Source organism: Enhydra lutris, unplaced genomic scaffold, assembly GCF_002288905.1.
Source record: "Enhydra lutris kenyoni isolate GAN:26980312 unplaced genomic scaffold, ASM228890v2 scaffoldscaffold38, whole genome shotgun sequence".
Taxonomy (NCBI): domain Eukaryota; kingdom Metazoa; phylum Chordata; class Mammalia; order Carnivora; family Mustelidae; genus Enhydra; species Enhydra lutris.
In genome coordinates, this window is record NW_019154122.1 from 16,144,368 (window position 1) to 16,172,117 (window position 27,750).

General features: G+C 57.8%; 2 protein-coding genes across 7 annotated transcripts in view; one reads left to right on the forward strand and one right to left on the reverse strand.

The window, feature by feature from the left end:
- LOC111154736 (potassium voltage-gated channel subfamily A regulatory beta subunit 2) overlaps nucleotides 1-9,220 on the reverse strand; it is an 80,838-nt gene extending 71,618 nt beyond the window's left edge. Inside the window, exon 1 of the mRNA XM_022514619.1 lies at nucleotides 9,083-9,220. The gene's annotated coding sequence lies outside the window, so the exon portion shown is untranslated. The remainder of the gene's footprint in view (nucleotides 1-9,082) is intronic.
- Nucleotides 9,221-9,579: 359 nt separating this feature from the next.
- The window catches only part of LOC111154679 (nephrocystin 4), a 108,780-nt gene continuing 90,609 nt past the window's right edge, over nucleotides 9,580-27,750 (forward strand). For all 6 annotated transcript variants that reach the window (XM_022514493.1, XM_022514494.1, XM_022514496.1 and 3 more), the window contains exons 1-4: nucleotides 9,580-9,629; nucleotides 10,431-10,497; nucleotides 16,366-16,547; nucleotides 22,701-22,853. In XM_022514493.1, the coding sequence (XP_022370201.1) occupies nucleotides 16,413-16,547; nucleotides 22,701-22,853 (288 nt within the window). In that variant the 5' untranslated portion in view covers nucleotides 9,580-9,629; nucleotides 10,431-10,497; nucleotides 16,366-16,412. The remainder of the gene's footprint in view (nucleotides 9,630-10,430; nucleotides 10,498-16,365; nucleotides 16,548-22,700; nucleotides 22,854-27,750) is intronic.

The window sequence follows — 27,750 nt, forward strand, 5'->3', positions numbered from 1 at the left end:
ACCATCACTACTACCACTGCCATCCCCGTCACCACTGTCCCTTTCCCCATTATCACCACAATCATCCCCACCCCCATCCCCACCATCCCCACCATCCCCATCACCACCCTCAGCATCATCATCACCACCACCACCATCATCCCCATCACCCCACCCCCATCATCACTACCATTATCATCCCCATCATCACGACGACCACCAGCATCCCTGTCACCACTGTCCCCGTCCCCATCATCACCACCATCCCAACGCCCATCATCATCCCCATCATCACCTCCAGCACCACCATCATCATCACCACCCCCATCCCCACCCCCATCATCATCACCACCATCGCCACCAGCACCACCATCATCACCATCTCCCAGCATCCACGGAGGGCCCGCTCCTTCTCACAGCAGGGCAAAAGCCTTGCAGCTGTTCAGGTTTTCCCCGGGCGGCTCCCAGCTCTCCTATAGATATGCTCCTGGGACCATGGCCTCCTCTGCCTGCCCCCTGGGGCCACTCAATCTGAATGCCTTGGGACGGTGTCTGCAGTGGGGAGGAATTATCTCTGCATAATGAAACGCCTTGGCTGTGTAAACACGAGTGGCATCCTGGCTGCTGGGCACTGGACTCATGGTCTGTCTGGGGAGCCCGAGGGGCTGCAGGACAGGGGCCAGGCGGCTGGGAGGCTGTGGCCGCCGGCTTGCGATGCCAGCCCGAGGACCACAGTGGTCTCAGCACGCACGCGGAGTCCCCAGCTGTGGCCATTTCTGGCTGGGTGCCAGGCTCCAGCAGCTGCCCTGCCCTCCCTGGGGCACTGCCTGCAGTTCCGGGCGTGCCAGAACTGTGCCCTGGACCCGCAGGTGGGGAAGACACGCTGCGGAGAACCCCGGGCGGGTAGCCAGCGTGGGGGATGAAAGCAGGGGCCTGCGGTGGGGGCGGCCTTCGTCTGCCCCAGCGAGCCCAGGCTTGGTCCCCTGGCTTCACCTGCGGGACCCAGAGCCCATGAGGTGGTGGGTGCAGGTCGGCTCCTCCGAGCGGGGCCTCTGGGAGTGGGCAGAAGGGGAGCCCAGAGAGCCATCCTGGCCGAGGACATGACTTCATGCCTGAGCCTTGCCTCACAAGGAATGTGGGGACTCATCTGGGCGGTGGCATTTACCTTCCTCTGCAGCTGAGCCCGGGGCATGGACGTGGTGCGGGAGCCGGGTGGCGAGGCTGGCCTCCGATGTGTGGCGTGCTGGCTTCGGAGGGCTGGGCGCACTGAGGAATCCTGGAGACAGCCTGGGCCACGCAAGTGTGCCCGGGGCCTGGGGTGGTGGGGGTAGGGGGTGATGCCCTTTCACCAACACGTACAGGGACACCATCTTTTCCCTGGAGGACCAGACACAGGCTGTCTGGCTCGGGAAGTGGGGAGGCCAGCGCTGAGGACGCGAGAGTCCCCTCCACGATGGGTGCACCCCTCCTCTAAGGACGGTCCTATGCGTGGAGCAGGGTGCTAGGGACCGTGGCCCAAGGTTTGGTTTCTGTCCTGATGGCTCCCTGCTCGGGCCATTCTGAGTCGGGTGGCTGCGTGCGGTCTATGGGCTGTGCTTCCACACCCCTTCCCAGCTTGGCAGGGGGCGCCTCTGACTGGGTGGCCGGGAGCTCCGGGTGCATTTCCTACCCTGCTCTGCTTTCTGGGAGAGCCCGCTGCACCGCATGGTTGCTGAGAGCCTGCTTCTGGCATGTGCGTGTCTGAGGGCTGAGCTGGGGGGATAGAGCAGTGATGAGGCAGATGTGCCCCATGCCCACAGGCACCTGGGCCGGGAGCGACCAGATACCAGCAGCAGTGACCACTGTGGCGTGCAGGGAGACCTACAGGATGCTGCTGGGGGGGGCTCCGGGAGGCAACCCCGGCCGCGGTGGAGTGCAGCTCCTCGACCCCACCCCGCTCTGCCAACAAGGAGGGTCCCTCCCCGAGCCTCAGTTCCTTCTCTAGAAAATGCGGCCGCTGGACTACAGGGCCACAGGGTGAGGAGCCTGGGGGGACTTTCTGGAGGCCCACAGGCCGGAGAAGTGATGCCAAATGCAAGGAAACCCTGATTCGGTCTAAGTGCCTGCTCCCCCCGGGTCTGCTTCAGGGACCGGGGATTCTGTCTGAGCTGGGGTCAGAGGCCCTCTTGTCCCCTCGAAGGGCAGGCAGAAGGGCCCTTTGGCCTGTGATGTCCTTCCTTGCAGAGCGCTGGGTGCAAGCCTGGGACTGCACCTGTTGCCCCCTCCTACTGCCCACACAGGTGGCCACCCGGTGACCCACAAGGGCCTCCCGTGGGGCCCAGCCGGACCTCAGCACCCAGACAGCCCAGCCCGGCAGGTGGCTGGGCCCCTCCAGCAGTTCCCTCTGGTTACCGTGGTTACCAGGCTGCTGGAGTTGGGGGAGAAACCCTCTTTTCCTCAGCCCTCTCAGTGGCACCCTGTGGGCTTTGCCAGAACCTTCTAACCATGGGTGAGGCATGGAGCGAGGGCCCGGCCCGGCACACTGGCTCTGGGAGTGTGTGTGTTCGGGAAGGCAGTGTGACTCTGGCAGCTGGGGAGCTCGGGGCTCCCCAAGGGATGCACGGGGCTGGGCCCAGGGGCTCGTGGGACCTGGTCGGCTTCCCTCTCCCCAAGCTGCATGACTGACCCAGGTCAGCCCCACAGAGGAGGCAGGAAACCTCTTGTAAAGATGAGCAGCGCCCCCAGAAGCTTCCTCCTTGGCCCAGAGTCCTTCCCTGAGGTTGCCCCGGCACCCCTTGCTGTCTCTGCACTTCTTGCACGCAGTTCTCCCTGCCCGGAGCACTGCCCGGTCCTCTCTCCCTCTGACACTTGCTGTGACCCTGCCGGCTTTGGCCTCCCCTCTTCTCCTGAGCACACGGGATGCATTCACAGGTGCCACCTGCTTGGTCTGCAGGTACTTCTGCTGTGGCCCGAGGGGGCACCTCTGTGCTCTGGACCCCACGTCTCCCCTCACTGACTGTGAGCTCATCTGCACCTCCCCGGGCAGTGAAGGAATGGCTGGGAACCCAGCACGGGCCTCAACTGCACAAAGCCAGGGGTGGGGTCGAGGCCTCCTCCGAGCAGCTCCAGACCCCTGGGCTGCAGCATCAGACCCACGATGCTTGGCGCATCTCATCTGAACAAATCCTTCTGTTAGGACAGTGGGTCCACGTCCCACGTCCCTCTACACCCCGGTGGCCTGAGACCCATCTTTCAGGATGAAGGAAAAGCACAGCAAGGCAGCATTCCCTGGTGCCTCCAAAGGGCCCCAGCCAGTCCCCAGACACCCCCGGCTCCCCTTTCTCAATAGAGTGGGTGTAAACAGGGACGTGTCTGCTGCTGTGGGGAAGTCAACATGTGCCTGTGGCCCTGCAGAAAGGAAGTGCTTTCCGGCTGGGGTTTGCAGTTCCCGTTCTGGGCGTTGTGTGTCCTCTGCAGGAGCAAAGGGACAGAGATGGCTCCAGGCCTCTTGTCTGACACCTGAACACCTCCTGGCCAGGGAGACTAAAAATACCTTTTCACTGAGAGGGAAAGACAATACCTCCGGGGGGGGGGAGGGGGGGGGAAGGGCGCTGCAGAGATGGGGGAGGGGGAATGCCACAGGATAAGACCAGAGTAACAGAGCCTGCCCCTCTGCGGAGTCCCAGCTTCCTCGGCACCCCATCACGCACGCGACCAGACCAGCAGCATCCTCAGCCAGACCTCAGTCCCAGAGGACCCAGCAGCCAGTGCCAACAGCATCTTGCCACGCTTGTTGAGATAAAAGCACAAGTAGAGGTTCGAAGGTGAGAAGAGCCTAGCAGGTCATTCCAGTGAAATGCAGGCTTCCTCCGTTCCCCAGAATTGAGGGAACCCCAGTGCAGCCCTTCTCATCAGACCCTCCAGTGATCAAAGCTTCCTCCTGCACAGCCTTAAGGAGAAGCAGGAGTGGGGAGCTCACCAGTAAACAGAACAAGCTGGGAAGTGTTTCTCAGGGTGCGGTTCCCCCAGACCAGTGCTGGTGGGAGAGGGAGCTTGCCGAGCTGCTCTCCTGGACCCTTGGGAGACTGTTTCTGGGCACCAGTCCCTGTGGTTCTGGTGTGTGCACCCCTGGCTCAGGACTGCCAGGCATGCCTAGGGCCCCAGGACCCCCGGAGCCTCCCTGCTCCCCGCTCAGCAGTCACACTGTAGGCAGAACCGCCGGCGAAGACGGAGTGTCAGAACGTCCCTGTTTGTGCCTTCTAGTCTTTTCCGACTCGCCTCCAACTACAAGGGGTGTGTGTGGGGGGACTATTTCCAGAGAGGCCCTGCCGCCACAGAGCGTTCAGGATACCAAGACTTCTAGATCCTTCTGCCCTTGGCTGCCCGTGACAGCTTGTGGACATCAAGGCTGGTTTGCTCTGAAAGATCCCGCAGCTACCGAGGAGGGAACGTGAAGACATGCTGTGGTGAAGGGGGGGTGGGTGTGCTCAGAGGGTGACTCTGCAGACCCCACTGTGTGGGTCTGCAGGCGTGCAGTGGCCTGAGGTGATGGAGGATGGGGCGAAGCATGTCCCTCCAAGCACTGAGAGGCTCTTCTCTGCAGACCAAAAGCCACAGGACCGTCCTCCCCACCCTCCACAAAGCAGGTGGCTGGGCCTTCCCAGGCGGTCCCCCAAGAACAGGCAGCCCATTCTGGTCCTGACGGGGATCATAAAGTCGCTCAAAAGTCACTGTGCGAGCTTTCTGGGGAGCCCCCCTGGTCCGGGTAGAGTGAGCACTTGGGCTCAGTCCGTGACTGGAAGCGGAAGGTGAGGGGTTAGAAGACACTGAGTGGGCACCCCCGATGAGCCAGAGACTGTCCCTGGGCTTGGGCTCACATCGTCTCAATTTGCCCCTCCAGAAATAGGGAGGCACCAGAATGAAGCCAGGCGGCTGGGAAGGTGAGAGCAGAAGACGGAGGGAGACGCAGAGCTAACCCCCCACCGCACTCCGTGGGCCAGACTGGTGACCGAGGGCCCTGTGGACCAGACCTGGTGTTAAGAGGAAATGAGGCGCTGCTCATTTGCAGCAGAAACTGGCCTGGTGATGACCAGTTCGCTGATCTGTTTTGAACTCAGGGTGGGGGCCTGAGAAGAAAGGCGTGCCTGGTTTTCAGCCTCCACTTGTGGGAGAGACCCCAACTGAGGCCCAGCAGCCAGGGCCCAAGATGTCCATTGTGGGAGATGCTCTGAGTCTGCAGCATGGGTGTGAAGCTGAGGGAGACTGTCCCCTCTCTGCTCCTTCCCTTGCCCCAGTCCTATTTTATCTGTACCCCACGTGGCATCGAGAGCCAAGGCTGTAAGTGCCCGTGCTGGAGTGAGAAAGGAGTGACGGGCAGCCTGTGAGGAGGGAGGTCAAGGAAGGCGGGGGCCAGGGATGCGGGCCAGGGTTGCAGGGCTCGGCTCTGCTACGAGGGACCCACCCAAGCCCACACACATGCCCGAGGTCTCCAGGATTAACTACGTGACCATCTGGCAGAGCAGGAAAAGCTTCCTGAGACCCTGTCCTGCAGGGCTATGAGTTAGAAAGCCAGGTGCGTGGCCATGGGGCGCCCTCAGGCTGAGGGCCATGGGGCCCAGAGCTCCTCCGGGGTATACAGGGATGGAAAGGCCAGGAAGAAGACACAGCAAGGGCTCACGCTCACCAGCAGGGAGGCTCTCCCACCTGCCAAGGGCAGGCTGAATGGAAAGCCTAGAGCCACCTCCACAGCTGACCGCATGGCCAGGTGGGTGATGCTCCCACCTGCCCTGTGTGTGCGCTCTCCTGGGCGAGGCCCTGGTCTCTTTTCCCCCCCTGAGGCGGCTGAGCCAAGAGAGGACTGCCTTTCCTCTCCGCCACCCCCGAGAAAGGGCGTGGAGCGACCAGACAACTGTGCGTGTTGGGCTTCCCTTCATGCAAATGGTGGATTTCTATGTCCCCTGGGAGCCAGGACTGAACCCTGACTGTCCTGTGCATCTGAGATCATCTGTGAGTGTGTGTGCGGGGATGTCTGGTGTTTCCGGAGCACGGTGGGACAGAGTTGGTACCTGTCTCAGAGTTCTGGCACAGTAGGGACCGAAGGTGTCCTTAGGAGCTTGGGAGTCTCCATCATTCTCTCCACCACTCCGTGCCTCAGTTTCCCCATCCAGGGTACCCAGCCCACCTTGCAGGGTTATAAGGACCCATCATGGAGCAAGGTTTAAAGTGCAAGCCCAGTTAAGACCCAAGTTTCTTCTCCCCTTTCATCTTGCCCAGTGTCTCGGCCCCCTGCTATCTTTTTGGTGACATCTCTGGAAACATGGCATCTTTGCTCTGGGGACCTGCCAGGCTGGGGAGGTGGTATCACCAGAATTCTCTGTGCTTGATGGTATCCCCCACTCCCAACGGCTCCCCAGTGATGCAGATACACCCCCGGGCTCCAGTTTCCTCTGTGCATGTCAGCAATGTCTCCAGAGCGGCTTTCCTGAAGGGCAGCCAAACCTGATGGTTGGGCACATGCACAGGGAGCCAGCATCCTCCAGCCATGGGAGTCACAGACGTGACCTGCACTTCCATTAGTGGGATGCAAAGGGTCTATCTGGGATCCGCCCCTGCCCCTGAGTGACCTTGGAGAAGTCTCTGCCTCTGGGTTTCCGTGGACTCCTTTGTTCGGGGGGAGATGGCCAAAACCTTTCGCCTCTTTGAGGTGAGACCCCCCCTGGCTGCTAGGAGAGGGGATGGAGGGAGCACCGTGTCTCTGGCCCTAGACACCATCAGAGACGGTCTTCCCCAAACGCCGCTGGCAGCTGCCACTGTCCTGCCCTGTTATCCAGGGACTCCAGGAAACCACTCTTGGTCTGGGACCTCTGCTGACATGAAGGTCACCGAGACTTTTGTCAAAGACTACGCACATTCTGCTTTCAGCCAGAGTCCCTGGAAACGAAGCATGTTATACAGGTTCTAGCAGTGAGGGGACCTTCCTTTGCCACACGCTGCGCTGTCCAGTTGCCATGGGCCCAGGATCAACAAACAGGCTCCCTCCTTCTGAGCCCTCACCGGAAACTGCCAAACAAAACTTGTGCCACTAGCTTCCTCCTGAATCATTTGAGGTTTACAAGATCACTGAAAATGTAAAGGCAAGAAAGCAAGCCAGCCCTGTGGGGTGAGGCCTCTCAAGCTGTCCCATCTAGAGCTCACTTGGCCCTCAGACCCCCAGCGCCCGCGGCCAGCCGTGACCCTTACAAGGCAAGAAGTGGTGCCCGGCTCTCTCCACTTGGCGGTGTGCAATTGCTTTGGGGCCCACTTCCTCCCAACCAGGCTCCACATCCAGATCCAAAAGGGCTTTGAGCATGATATTTGGGTTTCCCATTTTTCACGATCCCCATCCCCATGGCCTGGCCGAGTCCCGGGGGTGCTAAGCAGGGCGCCCGGTGTCTGGCAACTGGTAGCGTAGAAAGACACACAAGCAGCTGGACCCGGTTTTATATGGGACCGCCCCCCCCCACAGCTTGCTTGCCAGGCAGGAACGTGCGGTAGCGCACACACCTTCAGTGCCACTGAGGCTGTGTATGGACTTAGAGTGTCTTAAAGGACACAACCTGGGGAGCCAATGCCCTCTGGGCCCCCGCTGAGACAGCACTCGGGCAGGAGCCCAGGGACCGCACATGAGCCTGGCTCTGCAGGTGGACGTTTTTCCAAGTAATAATCAGGAGGGCAGATGGGGCCCCCCACACACGCGGGTCCCTGAGCCCTGCAATGTGTTAGGAGTGGGAGCTCGCTCTTGGCACTGGAAGGGGGATGGCATTTTTGAGGAGGAGGAGAAGTTGCAGAGAAAGAAGAAATCCTGAAACAACAGACAGTGGGACAGCTGTGGCCTGAACTTGGTGTTCTTACTCCTTGGATGTGCATGTATTAATTTCCATAAATGCTAATAGTCCATTTCCCCAAGAGCTATTACTTATGTCATCTCCCCTTGGATGCGGTTCAACACAGGACAGACAAATGAAAGGGAGAGAAGGCAGCCCCTACTGGCTGCCCCCCCCTCTGCTTCCCATCCCTGTCCCCACCAGGCAACTCAGGTCCGTTTCTTAAGGTGGTTGTGGTAACCAACTACCGGGTCAAGACCCCCCAGCTTTCAGCCCCACAGCCCAGTCCTGCCACGCCAGGAAGCAAAGAAAGTTACCAACCCCAAAAATGCTGAATCACAAAGTGAGGTTGAGAAGGAAAGTGGGGGTGGGGTGGGGAGGGTGACAGTGGCCAGGAAGGAAGCAGGAAAGGGTCCTAAGGGGTTTCCCACCTGGAGCCCCCTAGGATGTTCTAGGCAAAGCGCAGTCCCCCATGGGATCCCCCAGTACAAATGCCAGGAGGAGCGGAGCCAGGGTGCGCCTGGGTGGGAGGGTGGCAAGGTGGGCAGGTACACCGGCTGTGGCCACTGCAGCAGGAAGAGAGGTGCGGCTGCGGGGTCTCTGCGTCCTGCGGGAGCAGCAGCAGGTAGGGAGGCAGGGAGAGGAGAAGCTGACGATGGGAAAGGGGCCCAGGGACGGGGTTGGGTGGGGTTGGGTGTGTAGGTAGCCAGGGGAACTGGCGCAGGAAGGGAGTGCCAAGGTCCTGGGGATCTGCAAGGTGGAGGGAGAGCGTCCACGGGAGGAGATGTAGGGGCTGGGAGCAGAACGGATTGGAGGATGGGGACAGCGATCAGGAGCGAGAGGCAGGACGGGCCTTCAGGAGCAACAAGGAGGCGAGATGGGGAGGTCCGTGACCAGACGCGCTCGGATGGGGCTGCGCAGAGGCCGGGAGAGGGGATGGGAAGGGGGGATGGGGGCAGGGGGAGGCGAGGCTGCGGGAAGGGGAGGTGGCGGAGATGGGGAAGAAAGCGCCGGGACAAGGGGAGGGATGAAGTTTGGGGCAGGGGTCGGGGATGGGAGCTGAAAGGTCGGGCGGGATGGGGGAAGGGAGGTGGTGGAGGAGGAGGTGAGCCGGCTGGAGAGGAGGTGAGGACGGAGGCGGGCGCGGGGACGCGCCGGGGAAGAGGAGATGGAGAATCAGCACGGGCCTCGCGGGTGCCCGCCGCCGCTCTCTCGGCGCACGGCGGTGGACGGCGCGGCCCGCGGGGTACCCCCGCACTTACCTGGGGGGCTCCAGCTCCGAATCCTGTGCCCCGCTCCGGATCTTCCTTCCCGCCTTGCCCCGGCGACTTGAGCGCCCCCGAATCCCGCTCCCTCCGCCAGGTTCCGCCCGCAGCATCTTCACCTCGTGGGACGCCCGGGGCCACGCCTCTGCTAGCTTCTCATTGGTTCGCCTTCACGCCAGTCATATGCCAATTGGCTGAGGGGTCGCCGGCCATGCAAATCAGGACGGGCCCGCCGCCTCGCCGATTGGATGGCGCTGCAGGAGCGGAGCCTCGGGGCTGGGGCTCCGATTGGTCCCGAGGCCCTGCCAACGACGCTGACGCGGGGCGGGTTCCCGGCCCCCGCGCGCGCCGCGCCGCGCCGCCTGCCGAGGCTCCTCCCGCGGTGGCGGCGGGCGGGCGACCCTCCGCCGGTCCTCAGCCGGCTCGGCCTGCGGCTCTGGCGGGTACCGGCCGGCGGGCGGGGCTCTGGGCCCGCGGTGGGGGCGCGTTCCCCACAGCCTGAGCCTAGGCGGCCGGGGCGCGGCCGCGGCGGGCCGTCTCCTAGGTAACGCTGCCGGCGGCGGGCGGAGCCACGCCGGCGGGCGCCGCGGGGGAGGGCGGCCGAGCGGGCCGGGGGCTCCTGGGGCCCGGGGCGGGGGTGCTCCGTGCGGCTCTCCGCGGGGACCCGGGGCCGGTGTCCTTCGCATCCCGGCCCCGGCTTGACGCTCGGTGCGGCCCAGGCTTCCCGTGGGCGTCGGGGGGCCCTGGGGCCCAGCGCGCGCCCTCTGCTGCCTCTCGGCTCAGACTGGCGCGGTGCGCACGGCCCCGGCTCTGGGGAGGCCCCGACGCCGGCCCTCCGCGCTCGGTGTCCCGCAGCGGGGGACCCTGCAGGGTGCCTGTGCCCCGGCCGCGTCCTCGTCTCCGCCGGGGGCTGTTCCCGCCGGCGCGTCCCAGAGCTGCGGCCCAGCGGAGGCGGCGTGACTCCGGGCCTCCTGCGGGAGGCTCTGCCCGCCCTGCGGGTCCTGCCTGCCTCGGGCCGCCCTGCCCGCCGCGGGCCCTCTCGCTGACTTCCTGACCGGCCTGGGGCTGGCCGCCTGGGCCCGTCCCGCAGCCCCAATGCCCGGCTCTCCTGCGCGTCCCTTCGGGCCCAGAGGCCCCACCTGTGCGCGTCTCCACGGCCTGTCTCCGGGGCAGACCGCCGCTCCGGTCTTCAGGGCTGCGCTGCCCGGTGATTGGGACTCGGGGCTTCGCTTCCAGCCCTGCGCCCGTCCCAGTTCAGCGCGCTGCACGCCTCCCGGTCGCTCGCAGAGCTCGCCGCGCGGCCTCGCTGTGTGCTAACTTAAATCCTGTCTCTGCCTCACCCCAGACACCCTCCAGGGGGCAGGGAGCCCGTCTGCTGAGTTGAGGACGGTTTCTCCAGTGCCTGGCACCTGGTAGGTACGCAAAGAGGATTGCTTGAGTGAGGGCATTCTGGGCGGTGCTTGATGACACCTCCACGCACTCCCGGAAAAGCTTCCCAAAGCTTCTCAGTCTTCGGCATCCCAGCTCTTGTTCTCTGCTTGGAAGGAACACCCCCCCGCCCCCCCCCCCGCTCTCCACCTCCCTTCCCCACCCCCCCCCCGCCCCCGCCCCGCCTTGCACAGCTCCTCATGGCTCTGGCCCCGCTCCTTCTCTGGGGAACCATTGTTGGTGAGATTTCCTCCTGGCTTCGCTCTTCGGTGCTGGAGTTCCCTGTTCTCTCTGCCTGCTGCCCCCCCACCCAAAGGAGACAGAATTAGGCTTGTCTCCTTTGTGCAGCTCATACCCGCTCCCTTGTCTTTCCCCCACTGGATTTTTAGCTTCTTAAAGACCTGGTGTTTGGCGGCAGTCTCCATCATTGTAGGCACTGGAACAGAAGAGGTGTGCCGAGCAGGGCCCCCTGGGAGACCTCACAGTCCCACCCATCCTGTAGATGGGACACAGAGGCAGGGAGGGCAACTCGCTGAAGTCTGAGGACAGTGGGGGTTAGCCGGGGCTCCTCAGCCCATGTCCCGCTGCAGGCTCCAGGGCCTCTCCTGGCTTTGATCGTAGTGGCTTTGAGGCCGGTCATGACCAGCCGTGTGGCTTTGGCCTGGCCCTTTAACCCGAGCGTCACTGACCTTGTCTGTGATACTCATCTACACAGTTGTTGGAATAATACCCATGAAAGGGTCTGTGTGCGCCTGGCTCACAGTAGGGCTGTGAAAGCTGGTGCATTTTCTGGTGTCATTTCTGCCCTGGAGAACCCTTTCTGTGGGCTCAAAGCAGGGAGCCCTCCCTGTTTTCTCTTCATCGTTCATCTAGCTCCAAAAGTCCTTCTGTCTTCCCTCCATAGCATTCTTAAGTCCTGCACAGTGTAATTTAATTATTTACTTAATCATTAAAAGATTTTCGCTGAGGACCTAGCCTTGACCTCACTGAGCTCAGTCTTGCAGGACAATAGCAGCGTGGTGACTTTCTGTGACAGGATCCCTTGTCGGGGAGCAACTGGTGGGGGATGGGAGTGCTCACCCTGAGGAAGGGGCATCTGCTCTGTGTCCTAGAGGATGAGTGGGAATTTTCTAGGGGGACATGTATGTGCCGAGGGGAACCGAGAAGTCGTGGTGTCCAGGAGGAATTGTAGCTGGGGCAGAGTGGGGCCGGAGTGGCTGGAGAGGGAAGGAGAGTCAGGTGGGGGTTGGGAGAAAGAGCTCTGTGCCCACCTGTCTCCCATTCCCAAGAGCCTGTGTCTCAGGTGCCCTCTCCCTCCATTGCCCACCTGGACTGTTGCTGCCTTCCTCCACGTGCCCGGCTCACTATTTTGGTTGGGTGGCTCTCCCTTTCAGAAAGGATGCCTTTCCTCCCGGTGTGCGTCCTACTGGTACAGCCTAGGGCCGTCCCGGGGATGTGTTTCCTCTGCCAGGTGGACCGGCACGGAAGAAGTGTTCTTCAGCATCTGCTGGCTATGTGTGGTAGTCAGGGGGAGGGGAGGAGGTGCTGGGTGAGGAATCTGGGGCAAGTGAGCAAAGTCTGGAACGGCCTGCAAAGGAGACACGTCCTCCCACTGGGGGAGCACCATGGGCAGCGTGCAGAGGCACCTTCTGAAGGTGATGCTTTGCCACAGGGCTCCTGAGACATGAAGGGCTTCTACACAGCAAGTTTTTTTTTTAATTATTTGAGAGAGAGAGCATGTGTGAACGAGAGAGCATAAGCAGGGGGAGCAGCAGAGAGAGGGAGAAGCAGGCTCCCCACTGAGCAGGGAGCCTGATGTGGGGCTTGATCTCAGGACCTGGGGATCATGACTTGCACAGAAGGCAGACGCTTCACCAACTGCCCCACCCAGGCGCCCCAGGAAGTTTCAGTCCTTAATGGCACTCACTTTGTATGAATTAACCTCTCCATTTTATAGTGAAAGTTAATAAGAAAACACTATTTCTCTTAAAAATGCTTGGGAGTCAACTTTATTGAAACCTTAATTTGATTTTATGAAAATTTATTGAGTTCTGATGGTGAGCCAGGTGCCAAGGACACAGGAACGTAGATCCCCTTACGCAAGTGGTTGGCCAGTGGGCAGGTCTGTACGGGAGAGGTGGTAAGTGCTGTGACCACAGGAAGCACAGGGAGCGGGTGGGCCCAGCAGCTGGCCCCTGGAGCCTCCAAGATGCTCTCCTGGGCAGGGGGCCCTCCTGCCGGGTATCAGGTCTCTGCTGCTTACAAGAGGTAGCAGTGTGAGTGTCTTGTGGCTTTTGTAACAACACCGCAAACTGGGTGGCTCAAAGCCCAGATTTATCCTCTTTCTGTTCTGGAGGGTCAGAAGCCCAAAATCAGTATCCCTGGGCTAAAGTCAAGGTGTGGGAGGGCCGTGTTCCTTCTGAAGGCTCTGGGGGAGAATCTGTTTCCTTGCCTTTTCTAGCCGGTCCTTGGCTTGTGGCCCCTCCCTCCTGCACTTCGTCTGCTTGGTGGTCACCCAACCTTTTCTCTGACCCTCTTGCCTCCCTCTTACAAGGACCCTGTGACTACCTCAGGCCCATCTATGTAATTCAGGCTATTTTCCCCCACCTTAAGGTCCTTCACTTAATCATGCTTCCATAGGCCCTTATGCCACATGAGGTCCCACATTCACAGGTTCTGGGGATTAGGATGTAGACGTCTTTGGGGCCGTTACTTAGCCGGCACGGAAAGCCTCCAAAGGCTTTTCTTGGCTCTCGCAGCTCTGCTCCGATGGGAGTGGCAGCTGCCTTCCATCAGGCTGTCTCCGCCTAGAGGTCTGGGTTCTGTTGGCAGGGCTCCCCACCCCGGTCGCCACCAGTCTCCCCTGGGCTGGCTTTGACTTCAGGCTCTCCCTGGAGTGGCAGGGTAGCCCCTGGGGTTTCGGGCTGGCCTGGGCAGCTCCTGCCCTCCCAGCAGAGACGGCCTCTCCAGAGGGAACTGTGGCTGGACTCCCGGGGACGACGATGATTGGCACAGTGTGGGTCACATGTTCATCACCAAGTGCCCTGCCCCAGATTGTGGGCAGACTTCCCACGCTTGGGTTTGGGGGGGGGGGTCGTTCCTTAAAACAAAGTTATCGAGGGGCTGCCTGGGTGGCTCAGTGGGTTAAGCCTCTGCCTTCAGCTCAGGTCATGATCTCAGGGTCCTGGGATTGAGTCCTGCATCGGGCTCTCTGCTGGGCAGGGTGCCTGCTTCCTCCTCCCTCTCTCTCTCTCTCTCCCTCTCTGCCTACTTGTGATCTCTCTCTGTCAAATAAATAAAATCTTAAAAAGACCCAAAAAAACACAAAGTTATCGAGCTGATAAAAGCGACAAAAAAGGAATGAAAAAGCAACGCATGTGTGCGTCAGTGCTCACGTGGTGACGGTCCTGGTCTGGATCCTGCAGTGTAGGCCCGCCTGCAGGGGCTGGGGGCGGGGGGCGCTCCAGTGGGGGCAGGGCTCTGTGCCTGGGCCCCCTGGATGTGGTGGAGCTTTCCAGGCCAATCAAGCCCATGTTCTAGGGGCTCCCTCCGCTCCCCACACAGCCTGCAAAGGCAGAGGGTCCTGTTAGAAGAGCCTTTCTCAGCCTCCGTGGTCTCCTACCCCTTTACACTTTAAAAAAAGGTACGGAGGACTCCAAAGACCTTTTGTTTAGACTTCAGTTATGTTTGCCAGTATTTGCTGTTTTGGAAACGAAGACTGAGAAACATTAGCAAGGTTGCTGCTCACGTGGGGATAACAATAGACCTGTTACATGTTGACGTAAAATGTTCTTTTTATGAAGACCAACTGTTTTCCAGAACAAAAAAATTAGCAGGAAGAGGGCTGGTTTTACATTTTTGCAAGTTTCTGTAGCATAGTAGACGGCTGGGTCTCATATAGGCTTATTTTTTTTTTTTTTTCCAAGATTTATTTATTTATTTGAGAGAGAGTTCACAAGCTTGGCGGGGAGGAGCCGAGGGTGGGGGAGAGAGTGAGAGAGAGAAACAGAGAATCCCAAGCACACTCCCCGCTGAGTGCAGAGCTTGACTTGGGGCTCGATCCCATGACCCTGAGATCAAGACCCGAGCCAAAACCAAGGGTCAGAGGCTGAACCGATGGAGCCACCCAGGCACCCCGAGGCTTGTCTCTCATCTGTTGACAAAGTTGTGTGGTTGACGTATTTGAAAGAAACTTAGTGTCACCCTGAGAAGGGAAGAGTGTCCTAGAGAACTGTGGATGTTCTCCTGCCCTACCTCACCCACACGCCACCGTGGTGGTTTCTTAAAGGTCCGTGCGGTGTGGGCTTGGGCACCCTGCCAGGGAATGTGCCCTGGTTAGCGTCCTTCAGTCTCCTGCACTGTGGCTGGATCTTTCGCTCATATGGGCCTCTCCCTCATGGTGCATCGCTCGCCTGGAAAACGCTGCCTCTGAGGCGTGTGGACCTTCCGGATTCTTGCACATTTAATCCTGCAGCCTCAGCAGGTGAAATTGTCGCCGTCCCCATCCATCGCCTGGCACGTTTTTAAGGAGGAGGAAGCTGTCAGGTTCGCAGCAGAGGATACAGAGTGTCCCAGTTCTGAGTTTGCCCGCAAGCCCCATTCTTAGTACCAGTTTTCCTGGAAGTGACAGACTCATTGAGTTGATGTTTGAGAGACCATCTGCGAAGTGCCTGATTTTGGGAATAAGCCTGGTCCGTCCCTCAGTGGCTCTTTTAGTAAAGGTTGCGGTGTCGCTGGCCAGCGGGGGATGTGCGCCAGGGACGCTCGTGGCAGCCGTGTGTGCTGTGTCCTTCCCTTGTCCCAGAGTGACAAGGGTCAGGATGTAATCAGCGGGCTCATGGGGGCCCGGCTGCTGCACGCATGCTTGCCTTTGCTCCATGGGTGCAAATGCCCAAGCACTGGGCAAGACAAAGCGCCTCTGACTATTACGAAAATAGCTTTCACCTTGTGGAGCCCTGGACAAGCCCAGGGAGCTGCAGGGGCTGGGGACCCCATTTAAGGAGCCACTGTCTTGGGAGATGAAGTCTCCCTATCTTGTGTGTCGTTTTAGTGCACAGAATTCAGGTTCTTATCAAATCCCAGAGCTTAAGATTCAGGGTCTGCTGACAAGAGGCCAGAGAACAGGGAAGGTCCCGATCTCTGGCTGGCTGGAAGGTGGATGACGTCCTTAGTGAGCCAGGCCACCCAGAAGCCCACAACATGCAAAATCTGTCCCAAACTGGCTTTGGCAACAAAAGGCTGTTTGTGTGGCAGAGCTGTCCTGGTGGCTTCAGGGTGTCCTTGAGCCAGGGCTCCGTTTGTGGCACCTAGACCCACTGGCCCTTTTGCTTTGGCTCTGCTTGCTTTCTTCCTGTGGGTCTCAAGGAAGCTGCTCCTACGGTGGCTCCTGACAGCTCCATATTGATGACCTTTCTACCCCGAGGGCTGCAGAGAAGAATATTTCCTTCTCTCTGCAGAGCCAGCGGAAACTGTGAGATGTGCATCTCCTTGGCTCTGACTGGGTCATGCTCCCAGGTCCCTTCTACAATGATGGCCCTAGTTCCCAAGGCCTGGCACTGTTGTGTAGTGCTCAGCCTTCACAGCTGTACAGAGCAGAGCAGCCTTGCATGTGCCTATCTCTCTGCCAGTATATGAGGCCGGTATAGTCTTGCTGTAGTTGGCTCCTGAGAGCAGGGACAGGGGATCTGGAGCCAGAGGGGCGTGTTTGCCAGGAGAGGGCAGCAAAGGTCCTAGTCTGTTGCACTGGGGTTTGGAGGGTGGAGGTTCCTCTGAGAGGCAGGGGGAGGTAGGAACCTTCCAGGATCACTCTGAGCGTTCTGGCCTTTATAACTCTTTTATTTATTTGAACACAGATTGTGCAGGTAATCCTGGAGGCCCAGGAGACCCTCAGACTGGCAGAATGAATGACTGGCTCAGGATTTTTGATCAAAACGTGCTGGTCCCTCCCCACCCACAGAGAGCACGCCAGCCTTTAAAGGAATCAACAGCGTTTCAGTGTGTCCTGAGGTGGCTTGACGGGCCACTGATGAAGCAGGTAAAGGGATTTGCTGTTTATTGTCCTGTGCCTGTTGCCACTGCTCTCAGCTGAGGGGGTATTGATTTTCGCTTACTCGAGTCCTGCCACTGCACCCATTACCTCGGGCCTCGGCAGTATCTGGACACAAAGTGGCTCGTCAGCACAGAGAACACGTGATTCAGCGACTCCTCGGTCGGCACTTCCGACACTGGTTAAGGCTTCTCTCTGCCCACAGTAGAGCCATTTTAAAACCCAGGTGATCGGATTTCCTATGTCATTTCTGAGCAAGCTTTGCAGGAGGTGGGCCCGTGCCTGACTCGACACGGCCTGCTCGCAGCCTGGCGGCTGGACGTGCGGGGGCAGAGCTCTGGGTATATCCTGGTGGAAGCCGTGTGCCTGGAGGTCTCACAGCCTTGGGCACACTCAGGCCCTTGCTCTGGGGCTCTGTGTCCGTCTGTGTCTGTCAGGGGCAGGGGAGCCGCTGGATAAGCTGGTGCTTCTGCGCTGCCCACAGAGCACCCACGTCACTGGATGGTTCTAGGGAGACCCAGTGGGATGCCTGAGAAGGAGCCAGACCTGCCAATGGGAACATGACTCGGTTAAGGGTTTGGCCTGGCCAGGTCGTGTCCTCCCCTGCGGATGGTAGTGCGGTTCTCGGTGTGTTCACGGTCATTGGGTGGTGGATCTGTAAGGGCTCACTTTTAGGAAACCCCTCATGCCCCACAGTGTTCACTTCCAAGCCCCCCGGTCCAGGGCCTGCCGTGTGTTGGCACTGTGTTCGCCCTGTGGTGGCCGCTGCTCCTCCTGCTTTACCGCCCGGCACTTTCCCGCTCAGCCCAGAGGCATCACGCCCGCACTTCACAGCAGAAGAGAGTCTGAGAGGGGCAGCCAGTGGCGTCGGGTGCCCTGCTCTGGGCGGCCAGCTGGGCTCCGGCCCCGGGCAGACAGCACCAGCGGCCTCCCTGCCGTGGAGTAGCTCACAACATAGTGGATGGCACTGTCCTCTCCCCTAGGAATTTTAGGAAGGAAATTTTATTTATTGTCACATTTAATTTCATTTGTTTGTTTGCATTTAGTTCTGAAAAGATAATTATCATTGTTCGAAATTCACTAGGGTACGTGAGGAAAGTGTATCATTCCACGGAGTCCCTATGGCACCCGTGTCCCTTGCTAGACATAGCCAATGTGACCTCTTTTTTGGTGTAATTTTCCAGAAACTCTAAGCAAATACAGCAGATAAATATACCTGTATTATCTTGCTTAAAAGAAAAATATTCGCAGGCGTATGTTTTGTAGACTGTTCATGTCATGGCACGAGGAATTTCACTCTCTCTTTCGACATCGTAGTGTTTCTCTGTTTGGATGAGCTGGCACTGATTGATCCACAGGCTGACTGGGGAGCACAGACTTTATTCTGGTCATTTGCTCTCCCGGACGCTGCCGCAGTGATGAACCTCACTTACACATACGTACACGTGTGTCTGGCATCATTCCTGCAAGGGGACTTCCTGACTCGGAGTTACGTGTTAGAAGTTACTGTTTCAAACCCGATTATCGTTGTTTATAAGAAAGCGCGCTTTAAACAGAAAGACAGGAACTGTACGTGGGAAGGTAAGAGGATGGAGGAAAGGTAGGCCACGTAAGCCCAGTGAGAAGCCTCTGTGCTGCGCTGACGTCTGACGAAGCCGGTTTCGCGGTAAGGGGTATTAGCAGACATAGAGCGGCGTTTCCTAGCGGTGACGGCCGTCGGGAAGGCAAGTGTGCATGCAGCACCGCTGTTGAGGCCTGCGAGACCACCCCCGGTTCAGTGACTCGTGGGGACGACTCACAGGACTCCACGCAGAATCAGTCTCACAGGAAAGAGTTACTACAGCGAAAGGACGCAGAGTAGGATCAGTCCCTGGAAAGGGGTATGGGGGGACGGGGGCAGGATAGGCACGTGCTTCAGGGGTCTTCTGCCAGGGGGACCCCACAAGACACATTCAGTTCCCCCAGCAGAGTTGGGACAACGCGTGTGAAATGTTCCCGCCAAGCAAGCTCGTTAGAGACTCAGTGGCCATGGGGTTTTGAGGACTGCTCAGGAGGCTGTCGTCTGCCTAGCATGTTCCCAAACTCCAGACTCCCAGCAAGAAAGCAGCTGGTGAGCACAAACCACTTTGTACAGTTTTGGCGCAGGGTGCCATTGTCAGTAGGGTGATGGAAAACTTCCTGAACACTAAGCACAGTCTCCAGCCGAGGGACAGCCTTGTACACTGGCCTTTCAAAGCGTCACGGTCGGGCCAGCTGTGATCGCTCTTCTGCGCACAGCCCCCAGTAACACAGCTTCCAAACTCGGGAAGCAGAACTGTGTAGAGCAAAAGGGAGCTCCGTTCAGATTCACCATCGCATTGGAGACTTTCAGCCCTCCTCTCTCAATGATTGATAGAACAAATAAACCGAAAAACCCATGAGGGTTTGGAAGATCTAAACACCATCCACCACCTTGACCCGACAGTCATCTCTAAAACACTATAACCAACACATAGAATGCATGCTCTTCTCAGGTGCGTGTGGAGCATTCCCCAAGACAGACCGTGCTGGGCCATGAAAGTAAGTCTTAGTGGGTTCAAAAAGATTGTAATTTATGAGTGTGTATGTATGTGTATATGTACTCATATGTGTATACTTATGTATTTATACATACATATGTATTTGTTTATTTGTATGGTATTAAATTAGAAATCAACCTAGATACCCAGAAAATCCTCAAATAGCAGGAAATTAAACAACACACTACCAACTAACTCATGGGCCAAAGAAGACTTCAAAGAGAAGTTAGAAAATAATTTGAACTGAGTAATGGAAGAACGTACCAAAATTTATGAGATGCAAGTAATTTAGTCCTTAGAGGGAAACTTACAGCTTTATAGGACTGTAAGAGGAGAAGAAAGGTATAAAATCAGTGACCGCTGTGTCCTCCCTAAGAATCTACATGGAAAGAACAAGTTAAACCCAAAGAGAATAGAAGAAGGAAGTGGTAGATTTCTGCCCATTTAGCAGAAATCAGTAAAGAAAGCGCAAATAATAGAGAAAGTCAGCAAAGCTAAAAGTTGATTCTTTGAAAAGATTAATAAGGTTGATTAACTTCTCCAAGACTGATCATGCAAACAGAGTGAGAAAACACGGGTTGCCAATATTAGGAAGGAAAGAAGGAACATTGCTGTATATCCTACAGATGTTAAGAAGATAGTTGGGGGATATGATGAATAATCTGTGTGCCAAGAAGTTCGATAACTTAGTTGAAATGGGGACATTTTTTGAAAAGCACGACTTACCAAAAGTGACACTAATAGAAATGGAAAAGAGAAAAAGTCCTGTGTTAATTAAAGAAATGGACTTCATAATTAAATAGCTTCCTACAGAGATACTCCAGACTTAGATGACTTCATTGTTGGGTTCTATGAAGTATCAAAGGAAGAAATAATAGGAATTTTAGGTAAACTCTTTCAGAAAACAGGAGGAGAGAATGCTTCCCACCTCTTTTTTTGAGGCTGCCATAACCAGTATCCAGATCAGGAAAGGGCCTCACAGGAAAAGTACATACTACTGTGCCTCGTGAATATTAATATAAAAATCCTTAAAATATTAGGACATCACATCTAGTGATAGACATCACGGATAGCACCTCATGGTCAGGCGGGGTTTAACACAGGAACCCAGAGTTTTACAGTGTTTGTAGCTGACTCTTGAACAACGTGGAAGTTAGGGCACTGTCAGAAATCCACATGTAACTTTTGAATCCCCCCAAACTTAACAGTAACAGCCTGATGTTGGCCAGAAGCCTGCTCGAGAACGTAGACGGTTGATGGACACGTGCTTTGTGTGCTATGTGTATTGTAGCCCGGGTTCTTACAGTAGAGTCAGCGAGAGGGAAGAAAAGTCTATTAAGAGTATCGCAAGGAAGTGAAAACACATCTTTCGTCTTGTACCGTGTTCATCAGAACCAGACCAAACCGAGCCGCATGTGAGTGGACCTTCACGGTTCAAACCTGCACTGTCCTAGGGTCCGCTGTACCTACAAGGACCAGTGAAAAGTTAACATTTAAAAGAAGACCAAGTAGGGGAAAAAAAAGACCAAGTAGAAAACTTATGAAACAAGTGTAGTCTTACAAAATTGGTATGATTTTAGTTATTTTGAGAATGGACAGCTTTAGATGATAGCCAACACCCCTGTGAAAGGAATTGGCTAAAAATATTACCTGCTTTTGAACGCAGGACATTTTCTTAATAATTTTCGTATGTCTTTTTGGCTGTCCCATTTCCCATTTTCACTGAGTTGAATCTTTACCGTGAATATTGATCGCACTTCTTCGCTTTGGAAAGTCTATTCCAGCCCAGTTTGGTGTTTCCTGGGGACCGTTGTATGGTTGGAGCTGTGTGGGGGACACGCATGACTGTCCCATATTCGGTCTTCACACGGCAACAGAGACCATTTAGAAACTTACCTGAATAGAAATGGGTACAAAGTAGCGTCAAGATGGAGGGGTGGTTAGGGTCTGGAGTTCTGGGAAGAAGTCTAGGTCAGTAAGAAAGTTTTGGAACTTAGCAGGTCCTGGCCAGTATTTACCTCTCTGAGAGCATAGTGAGAAGCAGGAGCAGGGGGAGGAGGAGGGGGCCGGGGTGTGTGGAAGAGGAGGAGGCAGGGAGGAGGAGAAGGAGGAGGGAGAGGGGGAGAAGGGGAAGGAGAGAAGAGGAGGAGGAAGAGGGAGGAGAGAATAGAGAAGAGGAGGCAGGGAGGAGGAGGAGGGGGAGGAGGAAGAGTAGGAGGAGAGAGGGGGAGGGAAGGGGGGGAGGAAGAATGGGGATGAGGAGGAGAAAGAAGCTGGTGGAAGCACCCTGGGGAGGACCAGCAGTGAGGGGAGGCCTAGGACCAGGCCCCTTGACCGTGAGTTCACCGAGTTCACCGAGTACCCACATGGGTCAAGTCTGGTTCTGAGCCCTGAGGATGGAGCAGGGAGAGTGTCCTGGGCTCTTATCCTCCCAGAGCTCAGAGATCTGGAGGAACCCTGGGGAAATGGAAAGCAGGGTCAGAGGATGGGAGGGGCTTCTAGATGGCCGTGGTCAAGGAAGGCAGGGGAGGGAGCACAGGCAGGAGAGGGTCCTGAGAAGAGGCAGACTAGGAGGGTTTGGGCGGAGAGGCAGCCTGTGTGCGAAGGCGCGCGTGTATGCGTGTGTGTGTGTGTGTGTGTGTGTGTGTGTGTGTGTGTGTGTGTGTGTGTGCAGCTCCATGACTGAAACTGAGGCCTCCTTCAGGTCTGTCGGCCGTCTTCCTGCCTCCATACCGACACCATCTAGCTCCTAGCAGCCCCAGACAGACAGCAGGCCGTCATCCTTTCCTAGGGACGTGGGACTTGCAGCACTAGACCTGGGCAAGGCCTGGGCACTCCGAAGTGGCCAGCCACCCCGTCCCTCCTGCTTCTGTCCCTCCCATCCCCCATCCAGCCCATCAGCCGCCCCCCTCCACCTCCTTGGGCTGGCTGGAGGGGGTGTACAGCACCCACCCCGGGGGCTTGGAGAGGCTCCCCCGCTGACTTATGGGACATGTCCGGCCCCTCCCTCTTCCCCTCCCAGTTGCTACAGTCACACTGGCGGGTGTGGGATTTTGCTTCTGTTCAGGGCCCCGTGAGGGTCATAGGGAGGGAAGTGTCCGTTACCATTCCCAGGAGGTCGGGGTATGCCAGGCTGCGTAGGGTCACGTGGGGTTGGTTGGGAGGCAGAGCAGCTGGGGAGACCGTGCCGGAGAGCATGGTGTGAGTCATCCCAGTGGCCTCTGGGAGTCTGCGAGCCAGGGAGAGGGCCGATGGGAGTTTGGACTCTGGTTGGTTGGTTGCACATCATAGATGTTCTGGAAGGCAAGTCATTTCATCTGTCTAGGAATTAGCTGTCCCCGGGCGGGGTGGTCTCTTGCCCATGTCTGCCGTGGGACTTCACTGCTCTGATTAGCTTGGGGAGGGCCAAGCACTCTAATGCATAACCCTACCAAGACCACAGGCCGTGGGAGAGCGGTGGTTCCCCCAAGGGACAGTGACACCTGAAAGACGGAGGCCGAGTGAGCCAGCTGGCGCAGTGGGTCAGTGCAGGGCTGGCTCATGACGCGCAGACCCTTCAGGGCCGGTACCTTCTGTCTCCTAGGGAGTCCTGGAGGTGCTTTCAGAGGTGGGCTGCCATCTGCGCGTGTCTCTCTTTGATGTCACCTACCGGCACTTCTTCGGGAGGACATGGAAGACCACGGTGAGGCCGGTGGAACAGCTGTCCAGGCAGCCGTCCAGGATCGTCTTTGAAGAGGTGGGCCATGGTGGGGGGGGGGCTGCTCTGGGCCAGAGCAGAGGTGCCGGGGATATGACCTGGGGTCACGACAGACCCCAGAAACGCCATGGCGCCACAGATGGGCCCTCGCAAAGCTTGTCCTAACACTGGGGCCCTGCGGCTCTGAACAAAACTGACATGGACGCCAGGAACCCGGGCAGAGGAGAGCGCGTGGCTCTGTCAGAACAGGAGGGGTGCTTGGGGGGGTCTTCTCGCCTTCAAGGGACCTTGGGGTTCTTGGGACAAAGTTAGGAAGTTACTGCTCTCACCTGGCGCCCTTTTCCCCTCATCCTCTGTGTCCCCCTTCTTTCATTTTGGCTCCTTTCTTTGTCTTGAAGATGAGAGTTGAAACTCAGAAGGAAGGTCACTTGCCCAGTGGCCGGTGGCAGAGCTGGCGCAAACTCGTGCCTCTGTTTCCGCCGCTGGGGGGTTGGCCGGCTTGGCCGTGTCTGGCCGCGTGCAGGCAGGGGTTTTCCGTTTTGCTTCAGCTGCACCAGGTATAAGCCTCTGTCCAGCCCTGGGGCTGGGTGCCCGGGCGGCTCTGGCGTTGGTACTCGTGACGCGGACGTGGGTGGGGGGTGACAGAGTCATTGTGAGGTGTGGTAAGCTCTGGAAGGAGGCCAGTGCGCTGTTGTCCTGGAGGAGAACGGGGAGACCTCCCTTGGGAAGGCAAAGAAAGGGGTCTCCCCTCATGGCAAACACCAAAACTGAGCCTGTAGGAGGAGGGGCTGGCCGTGTGCCAGGCTGCAGTGGGGGCGCCAGGGGTGGGGGCGCTGGGGGTGGCCGTGCTGGGGGCTGGGGTGCGGGGAGTGGGGGGCGCCGGGGGGCGCCGGGCGGCTGGGGAGCCGGGGAGCCAAGCTCCCCTCCTGCTCAGCCTTGGCTGCCTTCTCTCCTTGTCTTCTGCTGAGCTGGGGGTGGTGAGGGGGTGGTGGGTTAGTGAGGACCACAGTGCTTGACGTTTCTGGAAGATTCTGCACCCTTCGGTCCTGGGGTTGCTGAAGCCGGAGCCTGTAGTAGGACCAGCGTGCAGAACCGAGAGACTGACTTGCTCCGGAAGCTGCCGGGGCCCAGGTGCTATGCCCAAGGCGGGCAGTAGAGGCCAGTGGCGCCCCAGGAATGCGCTCGGCCTGCCACGCCCTTCAGCCGTGTCCTCCCAGCCCCGAACTTCCTCCCATTTGCTTGACGCTCGGAATACGGGGAAGTAGGTTTCTTCCCGGCTCAGTTCGTGAAAGACAATCCCGTGTGCGGTGTGTGCGTGCTTCTGCGCGTGTCCGTGCACATGGGTCATTCCCATGGCGGCACCGACACACGGGAGGGCTGTGTGCTCCTGCCCGCGCGTCCGTGGGACTGAGTACACGGTGCCCCGGGTGGAGGGGAGTCTGAAACTCCGTGAAGGTCTCTCTCTGATTCTGTTGGTTGCCTGTGTTTTCTGGTTGGCGTGGGGAGATCTGAGGGAGGTGGGCGCGCTGCCAGCGGCAAGGGTCCATCTTGGGAATCACCGTGGCTCTCCAGTCCCAGTGTGGCTTAGTGACCCAGCTTGTGTACTTGGGGGTTTTGCTGAGGCGTCAGTGTCCTACGTAGCCCCAATTTCATTGCTCGGCACACAATGTCGTGGAGAAAGAGCGCGGAAAAGAAGTCTTGCCTTGAACCTGCACTGGTGTTTCCACGAATGATGAATTCCTCCCCCCCTCGGCCTCAACCTCCCGGGCGCTGCGTGGTGGAGCCTCTCAGCTCGGGGACTGGGATTCCGAGCTGCCCTTCCAGAGTGCCCTCGTGTAGAGGCGTCACCTTTCGCTTCTGCTGAGATGGTTAATAATTTGTTCAACCTCTCAGAAAGCATCTTTTATAAAAAGTCATCTGGGGGGCCAAAGTGCCATGCAGTTTCTACATTTTCTTTCTGAGATGGATGTGATTCTCCCTTAAATTCTCCCCTTAACCAACTGCATGCAGGCTTCCCACGACAGTCTGGTTTTGCCTCCTCCTCCTCCTCTATGGGATGACTGGGCAGGAGCCCTGGAGCTTTCTCCCGCCCAGGACTCGCCTCAGTCCCGGGTGCTGTTAGAGGAGTAGGGAAGCCAGCTGTCCGAGCTCCAGAGACAGCTAACCAGGTTGCTTCTGCTTCCCTTAACCAATGCCACAAGAACATTCTTGAATGTTCTCATTCGTCAGAGTAACGAGACCCATGTGATTCTCTCTTTAAAAGTGGATGCTGTCAAGGAAGATCAGTGCAATCCCGAGGAGAGTCTGGAAGCTCTTCCAAGTGACTTGATGAATCCCTGGCTCCTCGAATGTGTGCTGCTCCTCTCCCCCCACAGCCACGCTGCCTCTCATGGGTCCTCTCTGCTGCTCCCCGGTGTACGTGACCATGGCAGGAGCGAAGGGCAGCCTCCTTCCCGGGGGTGCTGGCCATGGCGGGCCTCCCTCTGGGGAGGGGCCCTTCCTCTCTGGCTCCACAGAAAGCGCCCCAGGGACTCGGAGTCAGAAGTGGGGGGACTGCTCTCCAGGATGCTTCTCGTATGGGGCCTTCGTTGTATGGAGGTTTAACCACCTGCCGTGGGGGACGATAGAAAGCTTTGAATTTGTGATCGTGGGCTGTTTGTTCGCCCAAGTTTGTGTACTGTGGGGTGTCTGGGTTGCTTATTCTCTGAGAAAGCTAAGGAGTGTCCTGTAGGCTGGCGTGGGGCTGGCCACAGGGTCGTGGGAGTCGACGGAGCAGGGCTCTCACTTATTCCCATGGGGGTCTAGGCCAGTGACCCAGACCTTTGACTGATTCTCTCTGGGCGTGAGAGGTAGCGCTGTGTGCATCACAAGGTTATGTGGGGGTAAATAACAGGTTCTTCGCGAACGGACACCGGTGAGCAGGGGGATCCGTTCGCACCTGTGATGGCCACGGCGCAGGCTCCGTCGCTGGAGCTGGAGTTGACGTTGTTACTGGGGGACGGGGCTTCTCCGCCTCTGCTCTCTGACATCCGGGGCCGGACCCGTCTCCTGGTGGGTCTGGATCCCCATGTGTTGTTTGCTGTGGGTGACGGTGGGCTCTGTCCTGGGGGAACAGAAGCTTCTGACTTTGGGACTAGAGACTTTGTGTGAATGTTCCAGCGTGGAGTTTCGGGTGGCAGAGCCCCTGTGCTTGGAGCGCTCAGCCTCGTGGTTGGACATGGACAGATGATCCGAGCCTCCAGTGGATGGCTGAGCTGGCAGGTAGGAGCCGCAGTTACCTGCCTTCCTGAAGATGTGCTGTTTAAGGTTTGTTTAAAAAGAATGGTCTCTCTCTCTCCCCTGGCCCTGCCGCCCAGCGTTCTGCTTGGGACCGAAGGGGGCAGGTGGCATGGCAGTGCCATTGGGGACGCGTGGCTGCAGCTTCTCCATGGAGGCACGTCCTCGGAGGCCCAATTTCAGTTCTGTCATGTGGGTGAGGAATGGGGGCCAGGCCCCGAGGCAAAATGGCATCCGTGTTTTTGAAGATGAAGGCATTAAGACAGGAGCATTTCCATGATTTATTAATCTGTTTATCCTGTCAGGGAGGAAACCTGTCAAATGTCAGTGAGTGGGATGTGGCTGGGGTGAATGAGGGCCCCCCTTCGGTCAAGAGAGGCCTCTTCTCGCAGGTGATGTGATGGACTTGACTCAAACTTCTATCATGGGATTTCAGTTGATGCCCAGGGTTTTCCTCAAAGCTCGCGGCACGGCATTTGTTAAATGTCCTCAGACCGAAGGCCTGTTTGCCGGCTCTGCTCGGCTGAGTGCCGGTGATACGTGTGGCCGAGCCCATTGCCGGGCTGGAAGCGGGCTCAGCGCCTAGGCCCAGGTGAACCGGACTGGCCCGACTTTGCCCTCCTGGGGACGGTCCCCGCAAGGTGACCAGGGGATTAAATGTCGTTAAAGACCAAAAATCAGCTGAGTACATTTGAAGATCTAATTGGCTTTACTCACGACTCATGAATCGGGCAGTACCCCGTCTAGCAAATAGAAAGGAGCTCTGGGGAGCTGGACAAAGTGAAAGGCTTTTATAGACAGAATGGGGTGGGAAGAAGTTTCTAGCAAAGAGAAACCTTTTTTCAGCAAAGGTGACCTTCCTGTGGGGGTGGGAGAAGCCACCCAAGGAAACTACTTCACGGGCACTGATTCCAGATCTGTGGGCTGACGGCACATGCCCGGGAGCGGTGGGAACGGCGCTCGGGGTCTGGCATCCCTGGCTTTGCTGCCTGGGGCTTAACGCAGGTGGCTCTGGGGCCTGGTAGGTTTTTCCTAAGAGGCTGCAGAGCTGCCCTGGGCTCTCGCCCCTGGGAGGCTCTTCCTTCCACATGCTTCTGGTCGGTCCTGAGCAGGGTTTGTGTTTTATACCTGCCTAATCTAGCCTTTACCTTTGAACTGTGAACTTGAGGGTGGGTTCAGCACCATGCTGTTCTCACACTGAAGGGTCCGTACATTATGTTTGGAGAAGAGCACGTACCCTTCACGGTAGCACCCCTCAGACCTCGGGTCAAGGCCAGGCTGCGGCACTTCCTGCGGCGACCCTCCCGGTTGAGGACGGGGTCTTTGCGGACAACAGCGGGCTCTGGCTTTGTTGTTCGGCCTCCGAACAGTTGTTGTTGGGGGCAGACGGGAGAGAGAGGAAGGAGCTGTAGGTTAGACTTGGGACATGCGAAGCAGCTGGTCCCATGCGCGGCCTCCGGGCAGAACAATTTCAAGGTGACCTCTGAGTGGGCGACGACTGTGGCTTTGCATCAGGGTTTAAGATCTTTGCTTCACTGTCAAGAGGAGCGCGGGTCGGGTTCCTAACACGGCGGTGCCCAGGTATAAATACAAGAGGTGAGACAGGGACAGACCCGACTCTACAGTGGAGCTTTCGAAAACAGTGCTTGAGTCTCGGAAA